Source organism: Gavia stellata, chromosome 26, assembly GCF_030936135.1.
Source record: "Gavia stellata isolate bGavSte3 chromosome 26, bGavSte3.hap2, whole genome shotgun sequence".
NCBI classification, from domain to species: Eukaryota; Metazoa; Chordata; class Aves; order Gaviiformes; family Gaviidae; genus Gavia; species Gavia stellata.
In genome coordinates this window covers 5,583,597-5,606,917 of record NC_082619.1, presented here as the reverse complement: position 1 = coordinate 5,606,917, position 23,321 = coordinate 5,583,597, and the positions used below count along the sequence as shown (strand labels likewise).

At 58.3% G+C, this 23,321-nt stretch overlaps 1 protein-coding gene across 2 annotated transcripts in view; it reads right to left on the bottom strand.

Annotated features, from left to right (window-relative positions):
* Positions 1-3,393: 3,393 nt before the first annotated feature.
* OPCML (opioid binding protein/cell adhesion molecule like) overlaps positions 3,394-23,321 on the bottom strand; it is a 301,119-nt gene continuing 281,191 nt past the window's right edge. For both annotated transcript variants that reach the window (XM_059829644.1, XM_059829643.1), the window contains 5 exons: positions 15,249-15,374; positions 14,804-14,938; positions 14,588-14,708; positions 14,038-14,189; positions 3,394-3,494 (listed from right to left, as the gene is read on the bottom strand). In XM_059829644.1, coding sequence (XP_059685627.1) covers positions 3,394-3,494; positions 14,038-14,189; positions 14,588-14,708; positions 14,804-14,938; positions 15,249-15,374 — 635 coding nt within the window. The remainder of the gene's footprint in view (positions 3,495-14,037; positions 14,190-14,587; positions 14,709-14,803; positions 14,939-15,248; positions 15,375-23,321) is intronic.

Here is a 23,321-nt window from a genome sequence, read left to right as displayed (position 1 = left end):
GCCCAAATGGCAGCAGGCCCCTGGTTGGGGGGCTCGAGGCGTCGCCGTCGCAGGGGGCGATCGAAAGAGGCTCCAACTAAGCATGGGGCGAGGCTACAGGAGCAATGGAGGTCCCGGGCACTCGGGAGCCCTCCTGGCTCGGCGCAGTGGGTGCCGCATCCCTCCCTGGGGTGCGCGGGGTCTGTGAAGCAAAGCCCCGAAGGTACAAAGTTCGTCAAACTTTATTGATACACTGCACAATCACAACCATCTCTTATTCTTGCCGAATTAGAAAAGGTTACAACTACAATGTAACATGCACAAATCTCAGGTAGTATAGCCACCCTTGGAATACAATGATCGACGGAAACTCAAGACCGGCCATCACAGCCATCGGCAGGGGAGACCCGGGAGCCGTGCTCCCCCCACCCCAGGCGCCCAGCCACCCCCCGAGCGTCCGAACGCGGAGAGCAGCGGTGGCAAAGGGGTCTTCCACCTGGCTGAGCCGCGGCAGGGCCGGCCTTAGACAGCCAACACGTTCCTCACAATGGCACGTTACATGGCACGAGAAAGTCGAACGCCGTCCCGGCGGAGGAGGACAGGGGAGCCGACCTGACCCGGGGAGGAGAAGGATGGGGTGGGGGGGGGGGGGCGGCCCCGGCGCTGGGTCTGCCGGCCTCAGTGTGCGTTGTGGCGTCTCGTCGTCACCTCCACTCTCTGATATGCCACGGCCTCTGGCCCTTCGTGTCTGGGGCTAGTTCAGCATTTCCACTGCGGGGACAGAGACATTGGGGGCTGGCCCAGGAAGGCGCATGGGGAGGTGCTGGGGGGGGGGCATTGCAGGACAGTGAGGATGGCAAAGGCATCAGGACGTGGTGTCTCCTGCACCCAAGGGTACTTCTGGAGCGGGCACATGGGGAAGCACATGTGTGTCACCGTGCCAGCTGAAGACGGTGCTGTCCCCCCTCTGCGAAGGTGCCTGGGGCCATGGGGTAGGACCCAGATCGCTGCCGTCTTTCTGGGATGTCAGTGGAGAAGCAGAGCAGCGCCACAGGGAACGCAGGATGCGGACTCGTCTGGTCGGTGCTGTGCCATATCCCGCCTGCCAGGTAAGCCGGCGTGTCGAGCCAGCGCTGGAGCAGCGCCCCCCGCCTCGGGCCACGTGGTTTTTGCCAGTCAGCTATGGTACATGTTGAATGTGCCGGGGCGGGGAGACGGGGGGAAGTGGGCAGGAGCATTGATTGAGATTTTGTAGCTGTTGCTTTTTTTTTTTTTTTGCAACAGCCTTGTGCCACGTGCTGATCAGCGTGGGTCCTGGGCAGCCCACGGAGAGCGGGCATGAGGAGGGGTCACGGCCGCATGGCGCACAGGGTGGTGGCACGTCACGACCTCGAGGTTTTGGTTTGGGTGGTTTTTTTTTTTTTTTTTTTTTTTTTTTTTTTTATATCTTGCGCACTGAGGACCGTCAGCCCCAGCTTCCTCGCAGCTACAGAAAGCAGGACGGTGGGGCAAGGCGGTTTCGGCAGCAGCAGAGTTTGCATGGGAAAGGCAGCGTGTGCAGGGCTGTTGCTCTTAAGCCATCTTGCTTATGGAGGGAGAAAGAAGAAGCAAGGCACAGGGAGGCATCGGTCAGGACAGGGGGATGCTTTGTGTGCTTCCTCAGCATGTCGCTGTAGAGTTGCGTCCCTGTTGCAGACACAGGGTCAGGTGCCGCATGTGACTTTTTGGGAGCAGGACAGGAGGGTCTGTCCCTGGACCGCAGCCCCAGAGGGTTCCTGGGTGGCCACGGAGCAGTGGGAAGGCTCAAGGTTTCTGCCACGTGTCCGGCGAGCAGGACCACGGCACGGGGCGCCGTTGGGTGCAAGAGCCTGTGTGCAGGGTGGCCATGCAGCTGCTGTCGTGGACGGCAGGGGAGAGGGCAGAAGCTCCTGGGGTGGCTGGAGGAAGCAGAGGGTAGAGTCTGGGTGCATCCATTTCGTTGTCAAAGGCATGTTGCAGCAGGGAGGATCGGCGAGCAGCGAGCTAGGGGCCTAGGAGCCGTCCTTGTCCCTGCTGTGCTGGCGCAGCAAATCAACAGAGCCTGAGCCTCCTCTGCAGGGTCAAACACATTGGACTCTCCTCAGGCAGGGGCACGGCGTGAGAAAAGGCAGCGTGCGGACATCGCAGCTCAGGGTCGACTCTTGCATTTCTTCTGTTCCCTTGGGGAGGCAGAGATGCTTGGCTGAACGATACAGGGATGTCACGCCGAGAGATGGACTGGGGAGGCGCAGATCTCGAGGCCGGGAGCGTGCGGTCCTGTCCCCTCCGGGTGCGCAGAGATGGGCAGGAGTGTCAGAGCCATGGGAAAAGAAAGAGCCTTGTTACCTGGTGTTTTGCTGCGTTGTTTAGTGCCTCTGCCCAGCGTTGGTTGTGCTGTGCTTTTGACGTGCAGGTTGGAAAGTGCTTACAAAACAAGCCTGGAGGAACCTCCCCGGCAAGTGCCAGCAGCGCACCATGGCGAGAGCCACGGGGCAGGTCCTGGCATTGGGGGGGGGGCAGCAGCAGAGCAGGCGGGGGTCCAGGGCGAGGAGGGGCGACAGCCCAGCCGCCTGACGTGGCGAGCCAGGGCGGCTCAGCGGCCGGGACGGTGGGAAGGCGCTCGTCCCTGCAAGGCATGTGGTGGTCCCCAGGGCGCATGTTCCTGGGAGAGCAGCCTTGTGCCCTCACGAAGGTGAGGGATTTTGGCGCAAGGGGATGCGATGTTAGCTGGGAGAAAGAATAGCAGGAGGTGCGTGACCCTTGAAAGATAACTAGTTGTGTCGGGTGACCCCCTCGGAAAGGGCTGGCGAGCGTCGCAGTCGGGCTGCCCCATGGGGTTGTGCCTTGGGGAACAGGAAGGGCCTGAGAGCGGAGGCCAGGCTGGGTGGCGGGTTGGGGGGGGGCGGCGGTGATGTTGGGAGCGCTTAGGGAGGAGCTTTGGCGGCGAGAACTGACATTCAGGACTGAGAGGGCTGAAGGCAGAGCCAGGGGGCTTCAACCTTGGGGTCTTTTTGGGCATAGGCGGCTTAGCAAGGTGACAAGACGGACATCCCCGGCAACGGCTCCAGGCAGCGCCCGCCCTGACGGCTCTGCACCCCCCCCATGTCGGAGACAAGGTGGCTGCAGGGAGCCCCATCTGTGCCGGACCGCATCCCTGGGGCGACAGTGGCGGGTGAGAGTCTGGTGGCACATGGTGGGGTCTGTACAGCGTAACCGGCGTCAGCGAGAACGATCCCGGCACGCGGGAGACGCGGCCATCCTTGGACGCTCGGCGCCGCCGCCCGTCCTCCGGTGCATCGCCCGTCCGATGGAGAGGAGTCCCCGGGCGGCGCGGCGGGCCGAGCCCGCAGCGGGGGAGAGGCGCGGCGGGGCCTCCCGGGACCCTCCGCTCCCTTATCAAAAGTCGAGGAGGAGGCAAGCGAGGAGGGCGGCCCAGAGGCAGAGGCCAGCAGCTGCCCGGGACGCCGCGTTGCCGCCGTCGTGCACCGCTCCAGGCCCTGTGCAGAAAAGAAGAGAAGGGGAAGATGAGGGACAACGTTAGGGCTGGCGGTGAGTATTAAGTAAGTGGTCACGTTGTTGCATGAAGGGAACCACCCTCCCCATGGTCCCTGCACATGTCTACTCCCTTCCCCAGTGCCGGATGCTGCGTTCCCCTCCAAGGTTTGGGTTTGGCCATTGTTTGAAAAGCATTGCCAGTGTAGGCGTTGGTGTGGGGTCCAGGTCTCGAGGAGGTAGGCAAGGTGCTGAAGGGACATTTAGGGGCAACATGGTCCTTGTTTGAGGAGGAAGATGCCCCGGGCAGGCGCCAGTCTGGCTCTGCCACGTTGGGAGGTCACCCTCTGGTCAGGGAGGAGCCGTGCACAGGATCAGGCCCCATAGGCAGGAGCAGCCGTGCACTGTCCCTGCTGGGAAACGAGGGTTGCTGAGTAGGGTGCAGAGTGAGGGCTTCTGCCCCTTGTTTTGGGCGGACCTGGCCTTCTGCCCATGGAGCATAGGAGTCACGGCAGTCAGTCTTGTTGAGGGCTGCCAGCTGAGCCTGGGGGGGAGGCAGCAGCACCACTACGTGTGTCCGTAAGTCAGGTGGGCCGATAGTCCCCACGTGCCATGCATCTGGTGGGGCAGAGCCCAGTCTGGCAGGGGCAGCTGGGAGAGAAGCTCTCTGGGGATGGCTCCGTGGGGCCACCCTGACGGGCTCTTGGGAGCCATGGGGTTTGAGGAGCTGGCAGGGGCACGCAGCCAGTGCAATCACCCGGGGCTAATGTGGGGGCTTGTTCCTGTCAGGCAGGTGTCTAGGACGGCCAGGGGAGCGGCGGCGAAGCGGAGCGGCCGGACACCCTTTCCCAGGGCGGAGCAGAGAGGATGACCAGAGAAGCCTGCGTTTTGGCCAGCATGTCTAGGGCTGCGGACAAGACATGAGCAAGAGACACATGCCATAGAGCAACAGAGACATGCCACTGGGAGAGGCTGGGCGTGCATGCAGGTGGTGGGTCACGGTGCAGGGGCGCGGGGTGCAAATATAACTTCATGATCACCAAGATGCAAACGGCTGTGAGAGAGCCGCCGGGGACAGCTGGGACCAGAGGGGATCGGAGACGTCAGAGCTTGGAAGCCGTGTGACTTGCAGCCAGCCATAAAGGCTTGCCAACGTGAGAGACAGCATTGTCCAGACGCACGGAGTCTCAGGTACATGGGGACGTTTCGGGGTCACGGCACAGGGGTTTCTTGGCAGGCAGGCTATGCGAGGAGGAGGAGGAGGAGGACATGGGTGGGCAGCCATCAGAGCAGAAGTTTGTTGCGTCTTGTTGGATCAGGGCTGTTATTTCATAAAGATTTGGGCTGTTGGGTGCACGAGGGTGCCAGTCAGGATCAGAAGAGACAGCTGGAGGGAAGCGTGCCTGCGCTCCCTATACCTGTGGAGAGGCAGGAGAAGATGATGAGGGATGGAGGGATAGGGACAGAGCAGGGTTGCGGCACAGGGCAGGGACCGGGGTGGCTGGGCAGCTCGCTGGCCATGCTGCGAGCCCAAGTCACCCGGCGAGGAAGCTCGGTAGACAGATGCAGAGAAAGCACAGTTTTCTGGCCAGGTAGATCGCTGGATGGGCTGCTGTCAAGAGAAACAAACAGCCAGCCATAGAGGGAGGCAGCCAGAGGGCCTCGGAAGGTTGGGAGGGCGACCAGGTCAAGGACAAAGGGGCCAGAGGGACGGGGAGGTCCAGCAAAGAGCAAGGGGAGAGGAAAGGAGACGACGTAGCAGGCGTCTACTACCGATCACTTTGCTGGGATGTAGGCACCGATGAGTTATTCTGCAGACACTTAGGAAAAATGTCTGGATCAGTAGCCCTTGTCCTTATGGGAGAGTTGAACTTCCTGGACATCAGCTGGGACTATGGTACTGCTGTGATGAGCAGGCCTTGGAAAATCTTGAAGTTTGTAGGAGATAACTTACTTCTTGTCACAAATACTCAGGGAGCCAACTAGGGAAGACACCCTCCTAGACATGCTCTTTGTGACTAGAGAAGGACTCGTGGGACATAAGGGGACACAAGAGGCCGTCTCGTCCGCAGGGGTCACGAAACAACAGAGTTTAACATTTTCAGCATCATGAGAAAAAAGGACAGCAGAGTTGCCACCCTGGACTTCAGGAGAGCAAACTTTAAGCTATTAGGGGAACTATTTAGCAGAGTCCCCTGGGAATGTGCTCTTGAGGACTCAGGAGTCTGTGAGTGATGGTCCGTTTTTAAGAAACACCTTCGAGAAGGACGGGAGCAGCGATCCTGCCGTGTCATCGGTCAAGCAAGCCAGGCAGAAGACCGGCTTGGCCGAACGGGGAAGTCCTCGGAGAGCTCGAGAGGAAAAAGAAATTGTACGCTTTCCAGAAGCGAGGTCGGGCTTCACAGGAAGATTACGGAGCCACGGTTCACCTATGCGGGGAGAAGACACAAAAGGCCAAAGCTTAAATAGAGATGAAACTGGCCAGTGCTGTATCTGACAAGAAGGGCTTTTTTAAGTAGGTTAATAGCAAGAGGAGGTCTAAAGAAAGAAAACATTGGACCAATTCTCATTGAAGATGGTCACCTGACTAATAATAGGGTTGAAGATAAAGCAGAAGCATTCAATGCCCTTTTTTTTTTTTTGCCTCAGCCTTTAGTAATACTGTCCAGTCCTCTAAGTCAGAGGACCACGACTGTGGGAACAGTGACTTTCCATTTGCAGACACCAACATTGCAAGGGACCAGCTGTGTCTGCTGACTGTTGATGAGTAAGTCCATGGGCCCTGATGGGGTTCATCCCAGACTACCGAAGAAGCTAGTGGACATCATGGCAGGACCCCTCTCAATTGTCTACCGAAGGTCTCGGGAGCCCAGGGAGGTCCCCACCGACCAGAAGCTAGCTGACATTATTCCGATCTACAAGGGCGTGAGGGAAGACCTGGGAAACTACAGAGCTCTTAGTCTAACCTCAGCTCCCAGAAAAATTATGGAGAAGATCATACTGGGTGCTAGTGGAAGGCACGTCAAGAAAAATGCAGTCATCAGGCACAGTCAACACAGATTCGCAAAGGGAGAGTCCTGTTTAGCTAATAGGATAGCCTTCTATGAGAAGGTCACCTGCCTAGCAAAGGAAGCAGATGCTTTTCTGGATTTTAGCAAGGCTTTCAATACTGTCCTTCACAGTATCCTTCCAGACAAGGCATCCAACTGCGAGCCGAGTGGGTTCACGGCACACCAGGTGAAGAACCAGCCAAAGGGCAGAGCTCCAAGGGTTGTAGCAAACAGGGCCACATCCAGCCAGTGACTGGTCACTGGTGGCATTCCTCAGGGTTCCGTTCCAGGGCCAGTTCTATTCCATATATTTATCAATAATCTGGACGCGGGAGTTGAACACACCATTAGCCACTTTGGTGAAGAGACCGAACAGGGAGGTGCCGAGGAGCAACCTCTTTGCCCTCTGCAGCTTCCCAAGACAGGGTAGTGGAGAGGAAGGCGCTAAGCTCTTCTCCCTGGGATCCAGGGATGGGATACGCAGGAATGGCTCCAGGCTGCACCAAGGGAGGTTTAGACTGGACATGAGGAAGCCTTTCTTTACCGAGAGGGTGGTCAAACCCTGGAACAGGCTTCCTAGAGAGGCGGTCGACACCCCGTGCCTGTCAGTATTTAAGAGGCATTTGGATGATGCTCTTAATAACCTGCTTTAACTTGGTCAGTCCCGAAGCACTCGGGCAGTTGGACCAGATGATTGTTGTAGGCCCATTCCAACATCTACCGGATGGCAAGGCGGGCAGAGGGCTTGGTCTGCAGGGGTCCATCTGGAGAGCCAGCCAGCATGGTGGGTGGGGGCATAGCCACCCAGAAGGAAGGGTAGGAGGGTAGGTGCCGGTCATTGGTGGCCAGGCAGGTACATGGGTCAAGTGAGGGACAGAGACAAAGAAGGGAAGACCATGGGTGCAGCACAGAGGCGGGCAGGACGAGGGCTCGGTGGCATCACGAGGCAGATTGGTGGACGGGCAGGTCGGCGGAGGAGTGGAGGAGAGGCAGCGAGGTGGGCGGCGGAGAGACAGGAGGGTGGATTGGTGTACATTGAGTGCGAGATGAGGTCTTTTGCCATCTCCCTGCCTGCCTCTGTGTCCGATTCTGTCCCTTGTTCTCTCTCTTGAGCCCTGTTTCTCTGTCTCTCTCTTTGCGTCCCAGTTGGCCCTGTTCCGCGTCATCCCATCTCTGTCCCCCTCTGTGTCTGTCTCCCTCTGTGTCCGCATCTCCTTGGCTCTGCCTGTGTTGCCATCTGTCCCTCTCCTTCTGTCCCTATGCATCTCTGTCTTCCCTTCTCTTCCTCTGTCTCTGTTTTGCAGCATCTTCCTCTGTCCCTGCTTCTGTCTCCACATCCGTCCCTGCCTGTCTTTCCCTCCTTGCTTCCGTCCTCCTGTCTGTCTCCACCCCTCTCCCTCCCCAGATCCCTCGTGCTCTCTTTGCCCTTACGTCTCTGTGTTTCTCTGTCACTGTCTCCCTCTGGCATGTTTCTCTGCCCATCTTCCTGGTTGCCCAACTCCCTCCATCCTGGTCTCTCCCTGTGCCCGTCCATACCTGTCTCTCTCTGTCCGCACGTGCCTCTCTCGCCCTGCCTCCCCTCATGGGCATCGGTCTCCCTCAACGACCCTCTGTCTCTCCCAGTGCCCGTACATCCAGGTCGGTCTCCCGATGTCAACCCATCCCCGTGTCGGGGACCCTCTCTGTGGCCCCCCTCCACGCTCTGTCTGCCCCCCCCCCCCTTCGCTCTTTCTGTGTCTCTCCCTGCTCACGGTCTTCCTTTCCCCATATCTCTCCCTCCTCCCCTCCCTATTACCATTGTTGTCTGTCCCTTGTTCCTCTGTCTCAGTCCCTCTCTGTCTCCCTCCCTCTTTGTCACCCTCCGTCTGTGCGTGCCCCCCTCTGTCTTTGTCTCTCTCCGTCTCCATCAGTGGCTGGTTTATGCGCTCTCTCTGTGCATCTGTCTAGGCGGCTGGCCCGCGCGTGCTCTCTGCATCTCTCCCTCATTGTCCCTCCCCTCGTCTCTCTCTCTGCATCTCCCTCTTGCCTCTGTCTCCCTCTCCCCCTTTGTTTGCCTCCCCCTTCCTCTTTGCCTCCTGCTCTCTCTCTGTTTGCCTCCCTATTTTTTTCTACGCCAGTGTGCCTCATTGTCCATCTCCCCCCACCTCTGTCCCTCTCTCTGGGACTCACTTTCTGTCTCCCCATCTCCTGTTGCCTCCCTGTCCACATCTCTCCCTGTCTCTTGCTGTCTTCTGCTTTTTATCTGTGTCTCTCCCTCTCTGGTGCTTGTCCATGCACTTCTCCTTCTGGATCCCCATCTCCTGACGGATCCCTGCCTCCCCCTGTCTCTGTCGCCCCTCTCTCTCCGAGTCCTTATCTATGTCCCTGTGTTGTGCCATGGGGCCTCTTTTCTCTGCATCCACTTCCCTCCCTCTTTTGGTCTGCCTTCCTGTCTGTCCGTTTGTCTGCCTGCACACCTACCTTTCTGTATGCCCTTTCTGTTGCCAACTTCCCCCTTCGTTCGCCGGTCTCCCCGCACCCCCCCACGCCTCCTTCTGGGTCTCTCTCCTTCACTTCCACTCCTCCCCCTTGTCTTGTGTGCAGTCTCTCTCTCAATTCCTACTCCCCCTTTGGGTCTCCCTCCTGATGTTTGTGTGTGTCTCCCTGGCTTTCTTCCTCTGTCTGCCTCCCTCCATTTCCATCCCTGTCCATTGCCTGGGGTCTTCCCTCCTGTCTGTGGCGTGGTGTGCCTGTCCTCCCTTCTGTAACTATCCATCTGCCTTGCTGTCGGTCCTCCTTTTTCTCTGTGCGGTTCTGCCCATCTCCCTCGCTCCCAGCTTCCCTGTCTGTCCAGTCGCCTGCCCTCCCTCTCTCTCGCCTAGTATTTTTCCCTCTCTCCCTGTGCTCCTTTTTCTCTGAATGCCTCCCTCCCTGAGAGTCTCTGTTTTCCCCCTTTTCCATGCCTGTCCTTCTAACAGATGCCGCCCACCCCCGGTTCTGTGTTGTTTTGTCCTCCCCTGTGTCCCTGCTCCTCCTGTCCCTCTCCCCATCTCTCCTCTTCTTCGTCCCCCTCTCCCTCCCCTTCTCTCTTTCTCCTGGGGGTTTTGACCTAGCTAACTCTGCCCGGGTATCTCCGTGGCTCAGTGCCAGAGTGTCTCACTGGAACCCTGTCTCTCTCTGCTTCTTGCTGCTTTGGGTTTTCCATCCGGGCCTCCCACCATCCATGCGTCTCCCTCTTTCTTGGCCTTTCCCTGCCTGCCTCTATTGGTGTCCTGTGTCTGTGTGTCTCCCTCTGTCCTCCCCCTCCCGGCTCCCCAAGGGTGTGTCTCCTTCCTTTCCTTTTATTTCCTTTGTTCTGTGTCTCTCCCTCCCTCTTTTACTCCCTCTCTCTGTCTGCCTCCCCCAGAGTCTCTGGATCCTGGTGTCTCTCCCCTTTCTGTCTCTTCCCCTGTGTCCCTCTGCCCCGCTCCTCCTTCCGCATCTCCCTCTACGTCTCCGTCTTCTCGTTCCTCTGTCTCTGGGCATGGCCCTCTATCTGTCTCCTTGTGCCTATGTTTTTTTGTGTCCCTGCGTCTCCCTCCTTTTTTGGGTCTCTATTTGTCTCTCCTGCCCGTGTGTGTGTGTATCTCCCTTTGTCTTGCTTTCCCCCACCCCTTTCTGTCTCTCTCTGGGTCACCTTCTCCCCTCCGCCATCTCCCTCTGCTTGTCTCCCTCTTTTTCCCTCTCTGCGGTACTCTTTCTTTTTGGCACATCTCCCCCTTTTCTATCCATGGCTCTGCGTCTCTGCCCCTTGGGTGTCTCCATCTCTGTCTGCGTGTCTGACTCTCTCTTTTTCTTTCTGTGTCTCCCCCTCCATGCCTCTCTTTCTGTGTCTCCCCCTCCATGCCTCTCTTTTTGTGCCTGCCTCCCCACTCTATGTGTACCCTGCCACCTGCCTTGGCATCCATCTCTCCCTACCCTCCTCCTGCTCGTCCTCGGTTTTCTCTGCCTGTCGCCCTCCGTCTCCGCACCCCTCCCCACATCCCCAGCTCTCCATCCTCCCGTCTGCCTCCCTCTCTCTCTGTATGTCCTCCCACCATCGTCTCTCTGCCCATCTCCCTGACGGAGCATCTCCCCTCAACGCTCCCTCTCTCCAAGTCCTTATCAATGTCCCTGTGTCGTGCCGTCCGTGCCCAAATTACGAGCAAATGAGCATTATGTGGCAAGAGGCTGACCATCGCTCTCGGCCCCGCACGCATCCCCTGAGGTGGTACCAAAGTGAAACCCGAGGGTGGAGAAGCGGCTCCCCTGGTGCTTGCTCTTTCCTCAGGATGGCTTCTCCGGCAGTTTGGGGGGGCCCAGCTCCTTGCCCTGAGAAGTGCCCAGAGTGCCATCTCTGTTTGCTCCGTTCCCGTTCTCTACGCTCCCCAGCTGCCGGGCTGGGGGCCCAGGTCCCGCAGCCACTCACTCCCTCACCCACCCCTGAGGGCACCCAGGTCCCCTTGGGTCAAAAAAGCACCTCCTGCCCATTGCCTGACAGAGACAACACAAGCTGGATCACGCCCCGACACCCTGCATGAGGAGATGCCAAGAAATGGGCTCACGAGAATCTGCAGACATGGACCGAGGGGCCGCAACTGCAGGATCAGAAGAGGAACCAGACCACAGATAACCAGACTGGGAACGACAAACAGGGGACGACAGCAGGGCACGCACAACGGCAGGAGAATGGAGGAGACGTAGACAAGCAGGGTGGACGAGACCAAGAGGAGACACAACAGAGATGACATTGCAGACACTGGAGATGTCCAACAAGAGAAGGACATAGCAAGGGAGAAGCTCATGGCCAGAGTGGGGAATGGGAAAAAGGCAAGGCATGAAACACCCCGACACAGAAGACGCTGACGGACACCAACCAAGACAGAGGTCTAGGCACCGAGGCGCACAGACTTATGCCCAGAGGCAAAGGGGAAGTGCCCACCGACAGAAAGAGGGGCAGTGCCACGGGGAGCTATCCCTATCCGACAGACCCTGCCACTGGAACAACCGCAAAGGGGTGCCGAGACGGGAGCGACGGTGCCGACACGCGCCGAGTCACCGCTGGAAACAGTGCCGTAGACTGCTCCGCCAGCAGAGAGTCCAAACGACACGCGCCCACCGAGCGGCCCCGATGACCACGCAACCCAAACACCCGCAGACACGCGTTAGGCCACGTACAAGCGCTCCTGCCGAAGACTGCCAACAAGCCCACAGACCTCAACCCATTGAGACACAGTGAGCCAAACACACACCCACACATCACAAATCACTGAAGACGAGCACAGCCACCCCGAGAGGAACAGCTAGGGCCTTCCCACATCTAGAGGCAGCCTATCCCGCTCCCATCCACGGTAGCCACTTTACTTGCATTTATCCTCATTGCACCCCAAAATTTTTTGACCCTCTCATTTTGTGATTGCTGTCACCAAGACAGCCGTCTACCCTTGCGTGTCCCATGAGTCCTTCATGCACCTTTGAATTCCCCAGTAAACCTTGACATTAATGAAACCCTGCTTCCCAGGAAAGGGCTCGATGTCTGCGTGCCCCAGGACGGCGCTTCCTTCATCTATTCCACTGTCTTTCTCACCCATACCTGCTCACGCTCTGACCCTCCCAATTTTCTTCCCCCATCCCACTGATGAGGGAGGGAAGAAGTGAGAGACTGAGTGACAATGTGGGGCTTCGCTGCCCGCCGAGGTTACGCCACAACACACACACACACACACACACACACAACTACACGCCCTGGGAGCTCCCCACTGCTGCCGCTGCAGCACACTCGCCACGGTCAAGCCCTCGCCCTGACCATGGGTGCCCCCATGCCTCCCGGACCCTTCCCCTCTGACCCACGTGCAGCCCTGATGTTCCAGACAGCTAAGTGCCCCGCTCCTCCCAGATCTCTCCCACCACACAGAAAAACAGAAGGCTCCTTCTCCAACCCTCTCCGCTTCTGGCACGGGCAAGCATCCACGTCTCCTGCCCTGCTATGCCACCGGCCCCTTTGCCCCCCCCATGTCACCACAGGATAGTGCCTCAACCTCCCATCACGACTCTCACACTGTTCCACCCCATCACATCACACTCCATCCCATCCAAGCTCTGCTCTTCAGCTAGCCCAGGGGCCCCCTGCCCTGAAACACACACAAGTCCCCTCCTTCTCCTCCCCAAGGAATGACACTGGGCACCCCCAGACACTACCAGCACTGGGAAGAGCCCCCTGCCCAATGACAAGTGACAGCCCATTCCCCCTACTGCTCCACACCCCATCGCCACCCACCTAGCACCCCCCCCAACAGCTACAATGTCCCATGAACCCCACAATACCTAGGAGCCACATCCCCCTTACCGAGTCCCTACGATGCACCCATGCCGAAGCGAGGTGCCTCGAGGCACCCCGAGCACCAGGATCGCCGATGCCTCGCAACTGAAGCCAAAGACATGCACCTCATGCCACCCCAAATCACCAAGCACTCTCTCCAGGGCGTGACACAGCCCATGAGACTGCACCTCTGGAAACACTGAGGGGCATGCCTCGGCACCGTGGCACCCCAGGCACCTGCCAGGTCCACCGCCTCCCTATCGCCGCCACACGCCATGGTCCCAGACAGTTGGGTGACGAGGGTAGCCCCTATCCAAGACACGGGCCCCCGCCATGGCACAACACTTTGCCCCCGCTGTCCACCTTCGTGCTGCCGAAGTCCACGCTGGCACTGACACGCTGCTCACATGCCATGCCTCCGTGAGCCTGCTGCCCGACTCCATCCTCTCCCTGGTGCCAGAGCCCTGCCGGGGCAGGGCTGGCTCCTGCTAGCCATCCTTAGCCCGTGACAGGCCCCTCGGCTTGCCAGAATGCCACGGGGACACACCATAGGAACATGCCACAGCTACACATCACCTTCCTCAAAGACAGCTGTCCAGTCCACCATCCCTCAAACACCTTCCTGCCCTCACTGCCTGGGTACCCAATGCAAACCGCCCCTCCACTGCCCTCGACACCTACACTGCCCAGCCTGCCGCTACCAGTACAACACGACAGCTGCCGGTAGTCCTGCCAGTACTACACCCGGGGAAAACCCCACACCGTGCACCCGAAGCACGTGCTCACCTGGCCAGGGCCCCCTCCTCAGCTCTGCGCTCCAGCGATGCCCACGGCTCAGCCAGGAGCCTCTTCTCTGCCCGCAGACCTGGCTCCACAAAAATGAACGGCCGGCCAAGACTGTTGTGCACCCCTAAACACCCGTGAGCCCGCGAGTGCCTGCCACCAACCACTGCCCGGCTGTGCATGGTCGCTCAGGCTGATGCGGATCTCATCATCTGATGCATCCCCTCTGTGGGACCTCACTGCTCAGGGCTCATGCCATTTGGCACCTCAACAGGCTGGCAATATTAAATACAGCCAGCTCCATTCCATCGCTGGCTGGCTGCCTGCTTTGCCTCCTTTTCCTCTTCTTCCTCCTTCTCCTCCTCACTATACCTTGCTGCAATAAAACAGGGTACCTACCATACAGGATGATGCTGGCGTTGGTGTTGCCCAGCTTGTTCGTGGCCACACACGTGTAGTTGCCGTAGTCCTTCTCTGAGACGTTGAAGAAGGTCAGCGTCGACAGGCGGCCCTTGCTCTCAATCCGCACGCCTTCCAGCCCGTTTGCTAACCTGCAGGGAAACACGGACATGTGTCAGAGTGCCGTGCTGCTGGTCCGCGACATATCCTGCCCCCTCCCTAGTCATCCCCTTCCTTCCCACCAGCATCCCACCGAGACGAGCCCTTCACCCCACCCACAATGCCCAGAAGCATGCCATGCATCTCCCTGCCTGACCCACACAGCCCACATAAACCCCTGTGAGCCAAAACCACCATCCTTGGGAGGAACGACCCTAGGACCGCCCCCCCTCAGCCCTTGCCCAAGCACTTGGACCCTCCAGTGTGGGCAGACCGCAGCCTTCCTCCACACAAGGCCCTCGGCTGCCTCTGGCCCCCTTGCTTCCCTGCCCTCCAGCCCCGGGCCTGGCACGGTGCCCCCCACCTCAACGCTCCCTGGGCGGCCCCTCACCTGGTGTCCTCCTTGAACCACTGAAACTCTGCCACGGGGACGGCCGAGGCCTCGCACTGCAGGATGCCCTTCTGGCCCACTGAGGCACCTGTGTTCTTAGCGTTCGAGATGTATGGCGGATCTGTGGAGACACCGTGCCACGTCACGCCGGGCCATGCATGCCACCACCCCTCGCCAACACAACCCCGCCATGATTCCCCCATCCCTTGCACTCACAGTTGACGGTGACTTTGACTTTCCGCACATCCGGGACAGCCACGTCGTTGACGGCGCTGCACTCGTACTCCCCAGACTGCTCCCGCGTGATGCCCGTGATCTCCAAGTACTCATCCTCACTCACAAAGCCCTGCCCTGGGAGACACCCCACAAAAATGGCACTGTCACCCATGGCAGCCAACGTCAGGACCCCACCAAAACACACCCCCCTCCTGCACCCCTGCCATGCCCTCCCCTGACATCCTCCATGTCCAGCATCCCCTTCGCCCAGGAAGCTTGGGACATCATCCTCACTCCGCAGGGACAGGCCAGGACCTCCACAACAGACACCAGCAGTCTGCAGGCCACCTTTGTGCCACCTCTACAGGGACATCCAACTGTCCCACACAGGCTAGGCAAGCCCCCTCCTCTGACCTGGGCGGCTTGTCCCCAGGGACGCCCTCACCTTTCCCAGAGAGGTGCCGCCACGTGACGGTGGGCTCCGGTCTCCCGAAGGCCAGGCACATGAGGGTCACACTGCTGCCTTCATTCACGGTGATGTCCGACGAGATGTTGACGATCTGGGGGGGAACTGCAAGGCACAAAGAAGAGCAAAGCCACCATCAACACACCGGATCACCAGGCCCCGCCGGCACACCGCCCGCATGCTACCAGAAAGCCCCGTCCGTGAGAACTGCTCCATCACTGCACGTCGGCGTCCACCCCGTCGCCCTGTCCGGTTGCCAACCCCACATCTCCAAACTCGCACCTCGGACTGGAGCCAGGCGCGGACCCGGGGTGCGGAATGGTTCGCTCACCGGTCCCTTACCGGAAACACTGGCTGCCCCGTGCCCGCCTCCAGCCGAGATCCCGATAACCGGCTCTCGTTACGGCCCGCGACAAGGCTCATATTTTAGCATATTTATTAAAGCTGTTTAAATTACTGAGCGTCTGCTCCATTCAATACCAGCCACGGTGATTTATATTACTCTATCCCCAGATACTCCATCTAATAAATAACTTGGCAATCTCTGCACCCATAAATATCCCCGGCCCTGGCAAAAAGCAATTAAAGCCCATGCGCCGACGCCACTTCCCAGCGCTCTGGGCTACCGGACACGGCCCCCGAAAGGGTCTGTGCCCCAGGGAGCAAATGAGACCATACAAAACAACCCACCCAAACTGAATACCACTCCTACAACACCAGAAAGGATGCCCCATCCCCCCCTCCCCAAGCACACAACATGCTGAGAGCCCCAGCTCATGGGGCATCGCATGCCCAACCCTCACACCAAGGGCTGTCCCGCAGCGCTGGGATTGCCGAGATGATAGCCTGAAAACCACTGTGGCCGAGAGCGGCACTGCTTGGAAGGGGACACGAGGGCTGCCCAGCTCTCCTCTCACCCCTGGGGACCATCCCTGCCCTACTGGGACTGCCGCACCATTGTCCAAACTGACTAGGCTGGGTAAGGACGGACAGACGCCCGGCAGCGTGCCGGAGGGGCCGCGGCAACATCCCCTAAGGAGCTCGGTCTAAGCTGCCTATAACCACCAGGCTCTGCGCCTCACTAGGGTAAAAATAAAACTCACCCCACCCCAAGCGAGGCTTTCACTCCCAGGTAGCTGCTCTCCCATCCGCCTCTTTCCCTGGCATGGAAGAGGCGGCACAACGGGACAAGCGGCGGCAAAGCCCCGCGATGAGCCCTGCAAGGCAGTAAATTTCCCAGCAACTTGACACGTTAATATAGAAGTACAGTCTGTTATAGCAGAAGAAGATTGTCTGAGTCCTTCAGGGGAAAGCTGCAATCCAAAAATGAAAAGTGTGCACCGTCAACTGCTGGAAAATGTAGTTAACGCTCGGAGCGGAGCCGGCCAACTCCAACGGCGCGGCCCCAACAAGCTCTGCCGGGGGAAGGCTGCCGACAGCCCTAGCTCGCTCAGACAAGGAGATGACATTATCCCCTATTACCAGCATCCTTGCACCTCTCCCCTCCAATAACAGTATTTCAAACACGTACCAGGAACATCTAAAAACAACAACAGCACCCAAGACAAGCCTTCCCACAACTGGGTATTTATCGCCCACTCACAAGCCTGCAAACCATCCCTCCCCACGACCAATTTTGGTCTGAGATGACAGTGGCACTGTTAGCAGAAGCCGAGACTCTGCCAGACAGCACACTTTTACTTACAAAAGCCGTGGAGCCGGACGAGAGCGATGGCTCACGATGCAGGGTGCTGGCAAAATCACGGCCATCGCACTACCCCTGCCGCGTGCGAGGCGCCGCTCTCCCCACCTGCACAGCTCCCGGCGCTTCTCTGGGATGACCCCCTGCTCGATGCTTCACGATTCCCAAGGGGCTGTGCAAGCCACAGATTACAGGGGGGAAAAAAACCCACAAAACCCAAACCAAACGTTGTGCAGACATTATCTGCTTCTCACAGCCCTACTAGATACACGTGCTCGCGGTACAGACTGCTGCACAGGAGGCAAAATAAGCTCCACACCCGCTCCGCTCACGTATTTCTTGCATCACCTTCCATCCCACAGCCCGCTGAGGTCAGGCCATGGACAGCCAGGCTGATCACAGCCGGACTGGACCTGGACGGCACCCCAGCTGTAGACCCGCATGGCGCCAGCCTAAGGATGCCAACACAGCCTCTGCGGTGGCTCTGTCAAGGCTGTCCCCCGGGACAATCACCGTCTGACTGGCCTCCAGCAACACAGCCCTAGGACAGGCCATGCTCTCTGGACCTGAGAAGGGGGTCACACAAGCAGGAGGTAAGCCGGAGCTTGCTGGAGTGTCCTCGCCCTCCCGGTCCCCTCCCAGCTCATGGCCAGCATCCCTTTCCTGTCCCTTGAGTCCCAAACCGCAAGTACAAAATGACATGCAGAAACTGGTGCTCTGGACAGATGTGAGCCTGTCCCCCTCCCAGGCACAGAAATACTTTCACTCCTGTGCAAAAAAATACCACTACCAATAACCACTACGGCCCCAATGCTCCCATTCGGCAAAAACCAAGCCACACGAAAACATGCGTCAGCGCTAAAGCCCTTCCCTTAGCAAAGGATCCGACACAGCGGGCAGACATGCCGGCAGCTCTCGCTGGGGAGAACGGCACCTCCTGAACTGCCCGGTCACGGCCCCAAACCCACGGGGCCCAGGGAAGCACCGTTGAGCTGCGCTGCTCCCACCCTAATCCAATCAGAAACACACCCGAGAGCCGGCAGGGACGTGTGGTGGGGGGACGTGCGGCGGAGGGATGCCCGTGGAGAATATGGGGACCCCATCGGACAGCTCGATACCCTGCCGCGACAGCGATCGTTGCCTACGAGGTTACCGGGACTTGGAGAAGGACATCTAAGGACCTTGATTACATTTCTATAGATCCCACCGGCTGGGCTGTGGAGGACGGCGCCTCAAGGGCACGCCGGCTTCACCTTGGGGGGGACTCAATCCCATGGGAGGAGCAGGTGGGAGCTGGGCCCGCGTGGGGATGCGGCCAGCAGTGGACAGGACCCAAGCGCCGGCAGGCAGGATGAGTCCAGCGGCAAACGCAACCATGCGGATAAAACCAACCTGCAGCCATTCCCTGTAAATACCAAGGCACAGGCACAGCTGCCCTGACCGGTGTGTCCCACCAGAGCTGCCATGTGTCAAGATGGGGATGGCTTGGGATCATCCACAGGCACGGAGGCAGAAGACTCTCCTGGCCCGCCCCCCCCGCCACCCTGAGAGCCCTCCCGGTCCCCGAAGGGCTGGGACAGAGAGCCCTGCTAATACCCCACAGCCCACCAGCGCGACTGCAGATCCTATTGCTGTTGCTATTCATTTACATGTTGACAGCCACCTTTCCCTGGATTACCTCTGATTTTTCTACATTTACCGAAGTGGGGGGTAACCTCCCCCCTGCCCTGTGTCCCCTGCACAGCCCATATCCAGTAGTTACAACAGCCTCTCCTCACTACATATAGAAGACAAGAAATGATCACTGGATGAACACACTAACAGCCAGAGAAACAGCGAGAGAGCGGCTGTCACTCGGCCAGGAAGACAGAGCGCCGTTGCCTGCTCTGCCTTTCGCTGGGTTAACGCTTCCTCGTGCTCATAACATACTTTATAACAGCTTGCTCCTCCAAGCAGCTCCCGTTAGTCCGCACACACATCACTACACGCCTGATCGTACAGTAGCTAAGGAAAAAGACTGAGACACTCCTCAACTGCTCAAGAGCAATAAAGCCATAATGGGCAGAGGCCCCCATGTATGGGATGCCTGCCCAAATTAAGCAGCCGTCAGCCACCATCGGGATGGAACGTGGATTCCCAGGGGGCTGCTGGGGTTGCACCATGGATGGATTCCACCATCGCTCCCTGTGGAGGTCCTCCCCGGCTCCCCAGCCCCAAGACTGCTAGCAGGATGGGGGCGAGATGCTCGCCTTCCGGAGCTCCAGCGGGGAAGTGACACAGCTACACATGGTCCCTATCCTTCCTCATCCATAGTCCTGCCTTCCTTGTAAAAGACTACGATTGCAAGCAAATTGAATACAGGATAAATCCCGAGGAAGCAAGGAGCAGCGCGATCTCGCGTGGTCTCACTGGCACAGCGAGCGGCCCACGTAGGATTTCATCGACCCTCCGTAATATTAATCACGGGTAAGTTAATGCATAATGTTTGGTAGGCCAAAAAATACATTTGCACTGTAATTTCTTGTTTGTTCGGAAAGCCGGCGAGAGAAATTGAATGTGAAAGCGATGCCACTAAATTCAATAACAATAAGCCTGTGATTTATCTCCTTCCTTTACCGCCCGAGACCCAAACTGCCCGATGCGCCGATTCATGCTCTCCATCGGGCCTGGGCATGTGCCGGTTCCTGTCACCGCTCATGGGGATCGTGAGATGCCGTCCCTCCCCTCGCCTCCCAAACTGGGGGCTGCAAATAGCTCTGTGGGGCTGGCCGCGGCATCACGCCTCGGTGACGCTGCTGTGTCCTGTGATACTACGTGCCATACTCGGGATATCCCTCACAGGGACAGCCAAGCAATTCCTGGGACTCTCCCAAACACCTCCTCCGGGCACTGGCGCCGGCTTCACCCGTGCTGCTGCTCCGCAGCTGGCCGGTCTGGGGACAAGAGAGACTGGAGAGTTCTTGCGTGCCAGACACCCAAGCGTGAGGAGGGATGGACGCTGCCTCGTCCAGGGAGGCGCAGGTTCTGCCCGCACCAGCAAGGATGCCTCTTCCCTGCTAAACCGTGCGGGAAGAGACAGCACATCGGTAATCACTGCGTGATCATTGACTACACGTGACGCTGACACACACAACCACGCGCAGGCTGACTCATCTCCCGGCCGCTCCTTAGCGCCGATCCCTACCGGAGGCGCTCGCCGTCGTGGCCCCGGACTATTTTTAGCTGCCAGATCATTACTGCTGCACGCCTCGGAATGAAGAGCCTGTGCGAGCTCCGCTGCTGACATGCAACTGATGTCCCTCCTCCACATTGTTAGCTCCCAATCCATTAAAAGAGACCTCTTCCTACACCTTCGATAAAGCGAAATGATAGATGGATACTTATGGGTTCTTCAAACAGCCGGACGACGGCCACTTGCCCGCCTCTACTCATGGGAAGGGTCCCCATAGGGACAGCCATGCTCACAGCAGGAGACATCACATCTTCAGTGCTCTGCAGGGAGATGATCGCCTCCACGAACATCGTCCCACCTACGGCAGGGCACGCTTTGGCCCTGGCACCTCGCTTACCACCCCACCTCGGACACCTCCTATTTTGGGGACATGAAGCATTCACACGGCTCCTTCACCTTGGGGCCTGTGCCCTCCTACACGTGACGCTGTCACTGCCGGAGAGCAGGACCGCAGCCCTAACAGGGGCCGGGCACCTGCCAGAGCTGGTGCCACCTCCCTCCCTGGCACCCCCGGCTGCCCCGGGCGCCTCCAGCTCTGCGTGAGCCTCCCTGCTATAGGCAGGATGGAGCTGTCAGAGGTGTCACTGCACAAGGACTCATTCGCGTACAGAAAGTCAGCATAAAGGTGGCAAATATACTCAAAGCTCACATTTTGCCTGTGCTTTCCATCTCTTGTCCCTCTGCCTGTCTGCTGAAGGCACCACAAGATCTTCCTGAGAGCAGCTCCTGTTCAGGGCTGATGCCCTTACAGAAGAGATGCGGGCATGCATCCGCAGGACGGCTCCCAGCCGGGGAGGACGGGCTGTCAGATAGAAATGGATGTCTTTGGCCATCCTAGGTTTGCCGCCACCAACTCACCTTTGGTTTCGGGGTGCAGGGGACAGCTGTGAAGATGCACAGAATAACCCTGCATGAACGTGCCTCAACATCCCGTCTAGTCTGGGGGGAGGCGGCTGGGGACAAGAAGGCAACGTCAGAAATTTTAACTGTGTTTTTTTTAAAGTGTTGCGTCTTGGCAGCAAAGATTATAGTCTCTGATTGAACCCGTTCTGATGACAGCCCAATCTGAGAGGCTTGTCAGAGTTGATTTTATCGAGATAATGGATTAAGCACATTCCACAGCTACAGTTTGGTCAACAGAATGATTTTTGTCAAACTTCCCAGCCCGGCGAGTGGCATGCCACGCCGCCGCCTTGCGTGCTCTACAGGCACTTCGTTTTGGTGGAGATCTTCCCTTTCCCTTCTCTTGCTCCTAAATCCTCCCTTTTCACAGCCTTCCCCTGGTGAAACACACTTTGTGTGATCCTTTTACAGAAAGGATCATAACGCGCACATTTCAAACGCATCCTCTCTGCCGCAGAGATGAGATTTTTCCGGCCCGTCTGATATTCCCCCGGTGACCGCATCGCTCCTCCTGCCTGTCTTTCTGCATGCCATTTGAGCGCAGCTGAAGGGAGAGGAAAGAAAAAAACCCCACCACCCAAAATGACCTCCCTACGGATGCCTTCAGAGCTCAGGACCTTCACACAGGACCACATAGTCTGTCCTCCTCCCGCAGGACCAGACCGCGATGCCGTGAGACCCGTTGGCATTAAAACCAAAGGGATCGACAAGCTGGTGTGGACCCCTCCGTCCGAGAGAAGGCAAAATCCGGCCGCGCCAGGGACTGACCACTAACGAGACATCACACAAATGAAACAGGGGCATTGAGCACCCTGTGCTAGGTGGCATCTCCCGACCGCTCACCGCGCACCCTTTTTCTCCAGGTTTTCGCCTTGAGACGGGGAAAGCAATAAAACCAAAACTCAGAGTGTTATACCTACTGTGTAACCACCTGTCAGTAAATTTATGAACAATTAGGAAGTGAGAGTGCTTCCCAGGGAGCTATTTGCGCGCGTGCTAAAACGTTCTTTCTGTTCAGAAATATGATGGGGAAACAACTTCTCCGGTTCTCCCCCCTCTTCTCCATTTTCGCTTTTTGCTGTAATTAATCAGCTGCTGCCGCGCTTTCGTTCCGTTGGCTCCCGGTCACAGCGGCACGTCCCGATGCCTCTGCTCCCACTGGCTACTTTTCACCGCTTTCAAGAAGCCTCGAGAACGGGAGCCCAAGGACGCTCCCTGGGTGCTCCCCATCCCGTCCCTCCTCCACACTCCCATCTGGATTTTGGGTTAGCACGTCCTGCCAGCCACTTTAAAGACAGTGGGTGTTCCCACCTCAGCGGTGCCGGCTGTTTTCTTCCTGCCAGTTGGGCTCTTCCTCCTTGCAGACCTTCCCCCTCTCCGTGCCCTCGCTCCTTCATTATTCTTTCATTTTTCCCCTTTGCTGCCTCCTGCTCTTTTGATGCTCAGTGCTTTTCTGTGTGCACACGTTTCCTTCTCTCTTCCCTTTGTTCTACAAGTCTCTGGGCTTTTCTTCTCATCCTTTTGTTTTTGTTTTGTTTTTATTCCCCCTCCAGTAGCTTCTTTCTTCAATCTTTGCTATTCCTTCCAGATTTTCTCTGGGTTCCCTTTGGCTTTGAATTCGCTGCCGCATCTTCCTCGTTTGGCCATTTTCACTCTCTTGCCCATCCTCTGTTTCTTCAGGGAGGGAGGAGTGAGGTGGGGTCTGGTTGCTCTTTCCCGTCCCAGGACACCGGTCTATGTTGCTTTTCGTGGGCACTCCTTTCCTTCCATGGGAACACAACTCTCTATGCTGGACAAGACTCGGTGGACATCGGCCACCACCTCTGACCACACCGGTGTCACTCTCTAAAACCTGACACACTCTTCAGGGAGACCTAGAAATCACACTGGGGCAGTGGGGCTCCTTCCCACTGAGCCACCTCATGAGTCCATCACCGACCCTACTCCTGGCCGAATAGCCACGACCTCAACCTGTGCCGCCCCGGTCCGGCTGAGGCACGGCGGGCCACCAAATCCCTGCACCCTGTGGGACCCGCCACGCTCCTCTCTGCAACGGGCTGGAGACGGCTCTGCGGGAGCGTGAAGGAAAGGCTCCCTCCGACGGTCCTGCCCTCAGAGGCGGTGGCATTGGTCCCCTCCCGCTGCCGTGATCCCGCTGCGTGGTGATCGCTGCCACGTTCCCGGACAACACTGCTCAGTGTCAGCTGTGGCCAAA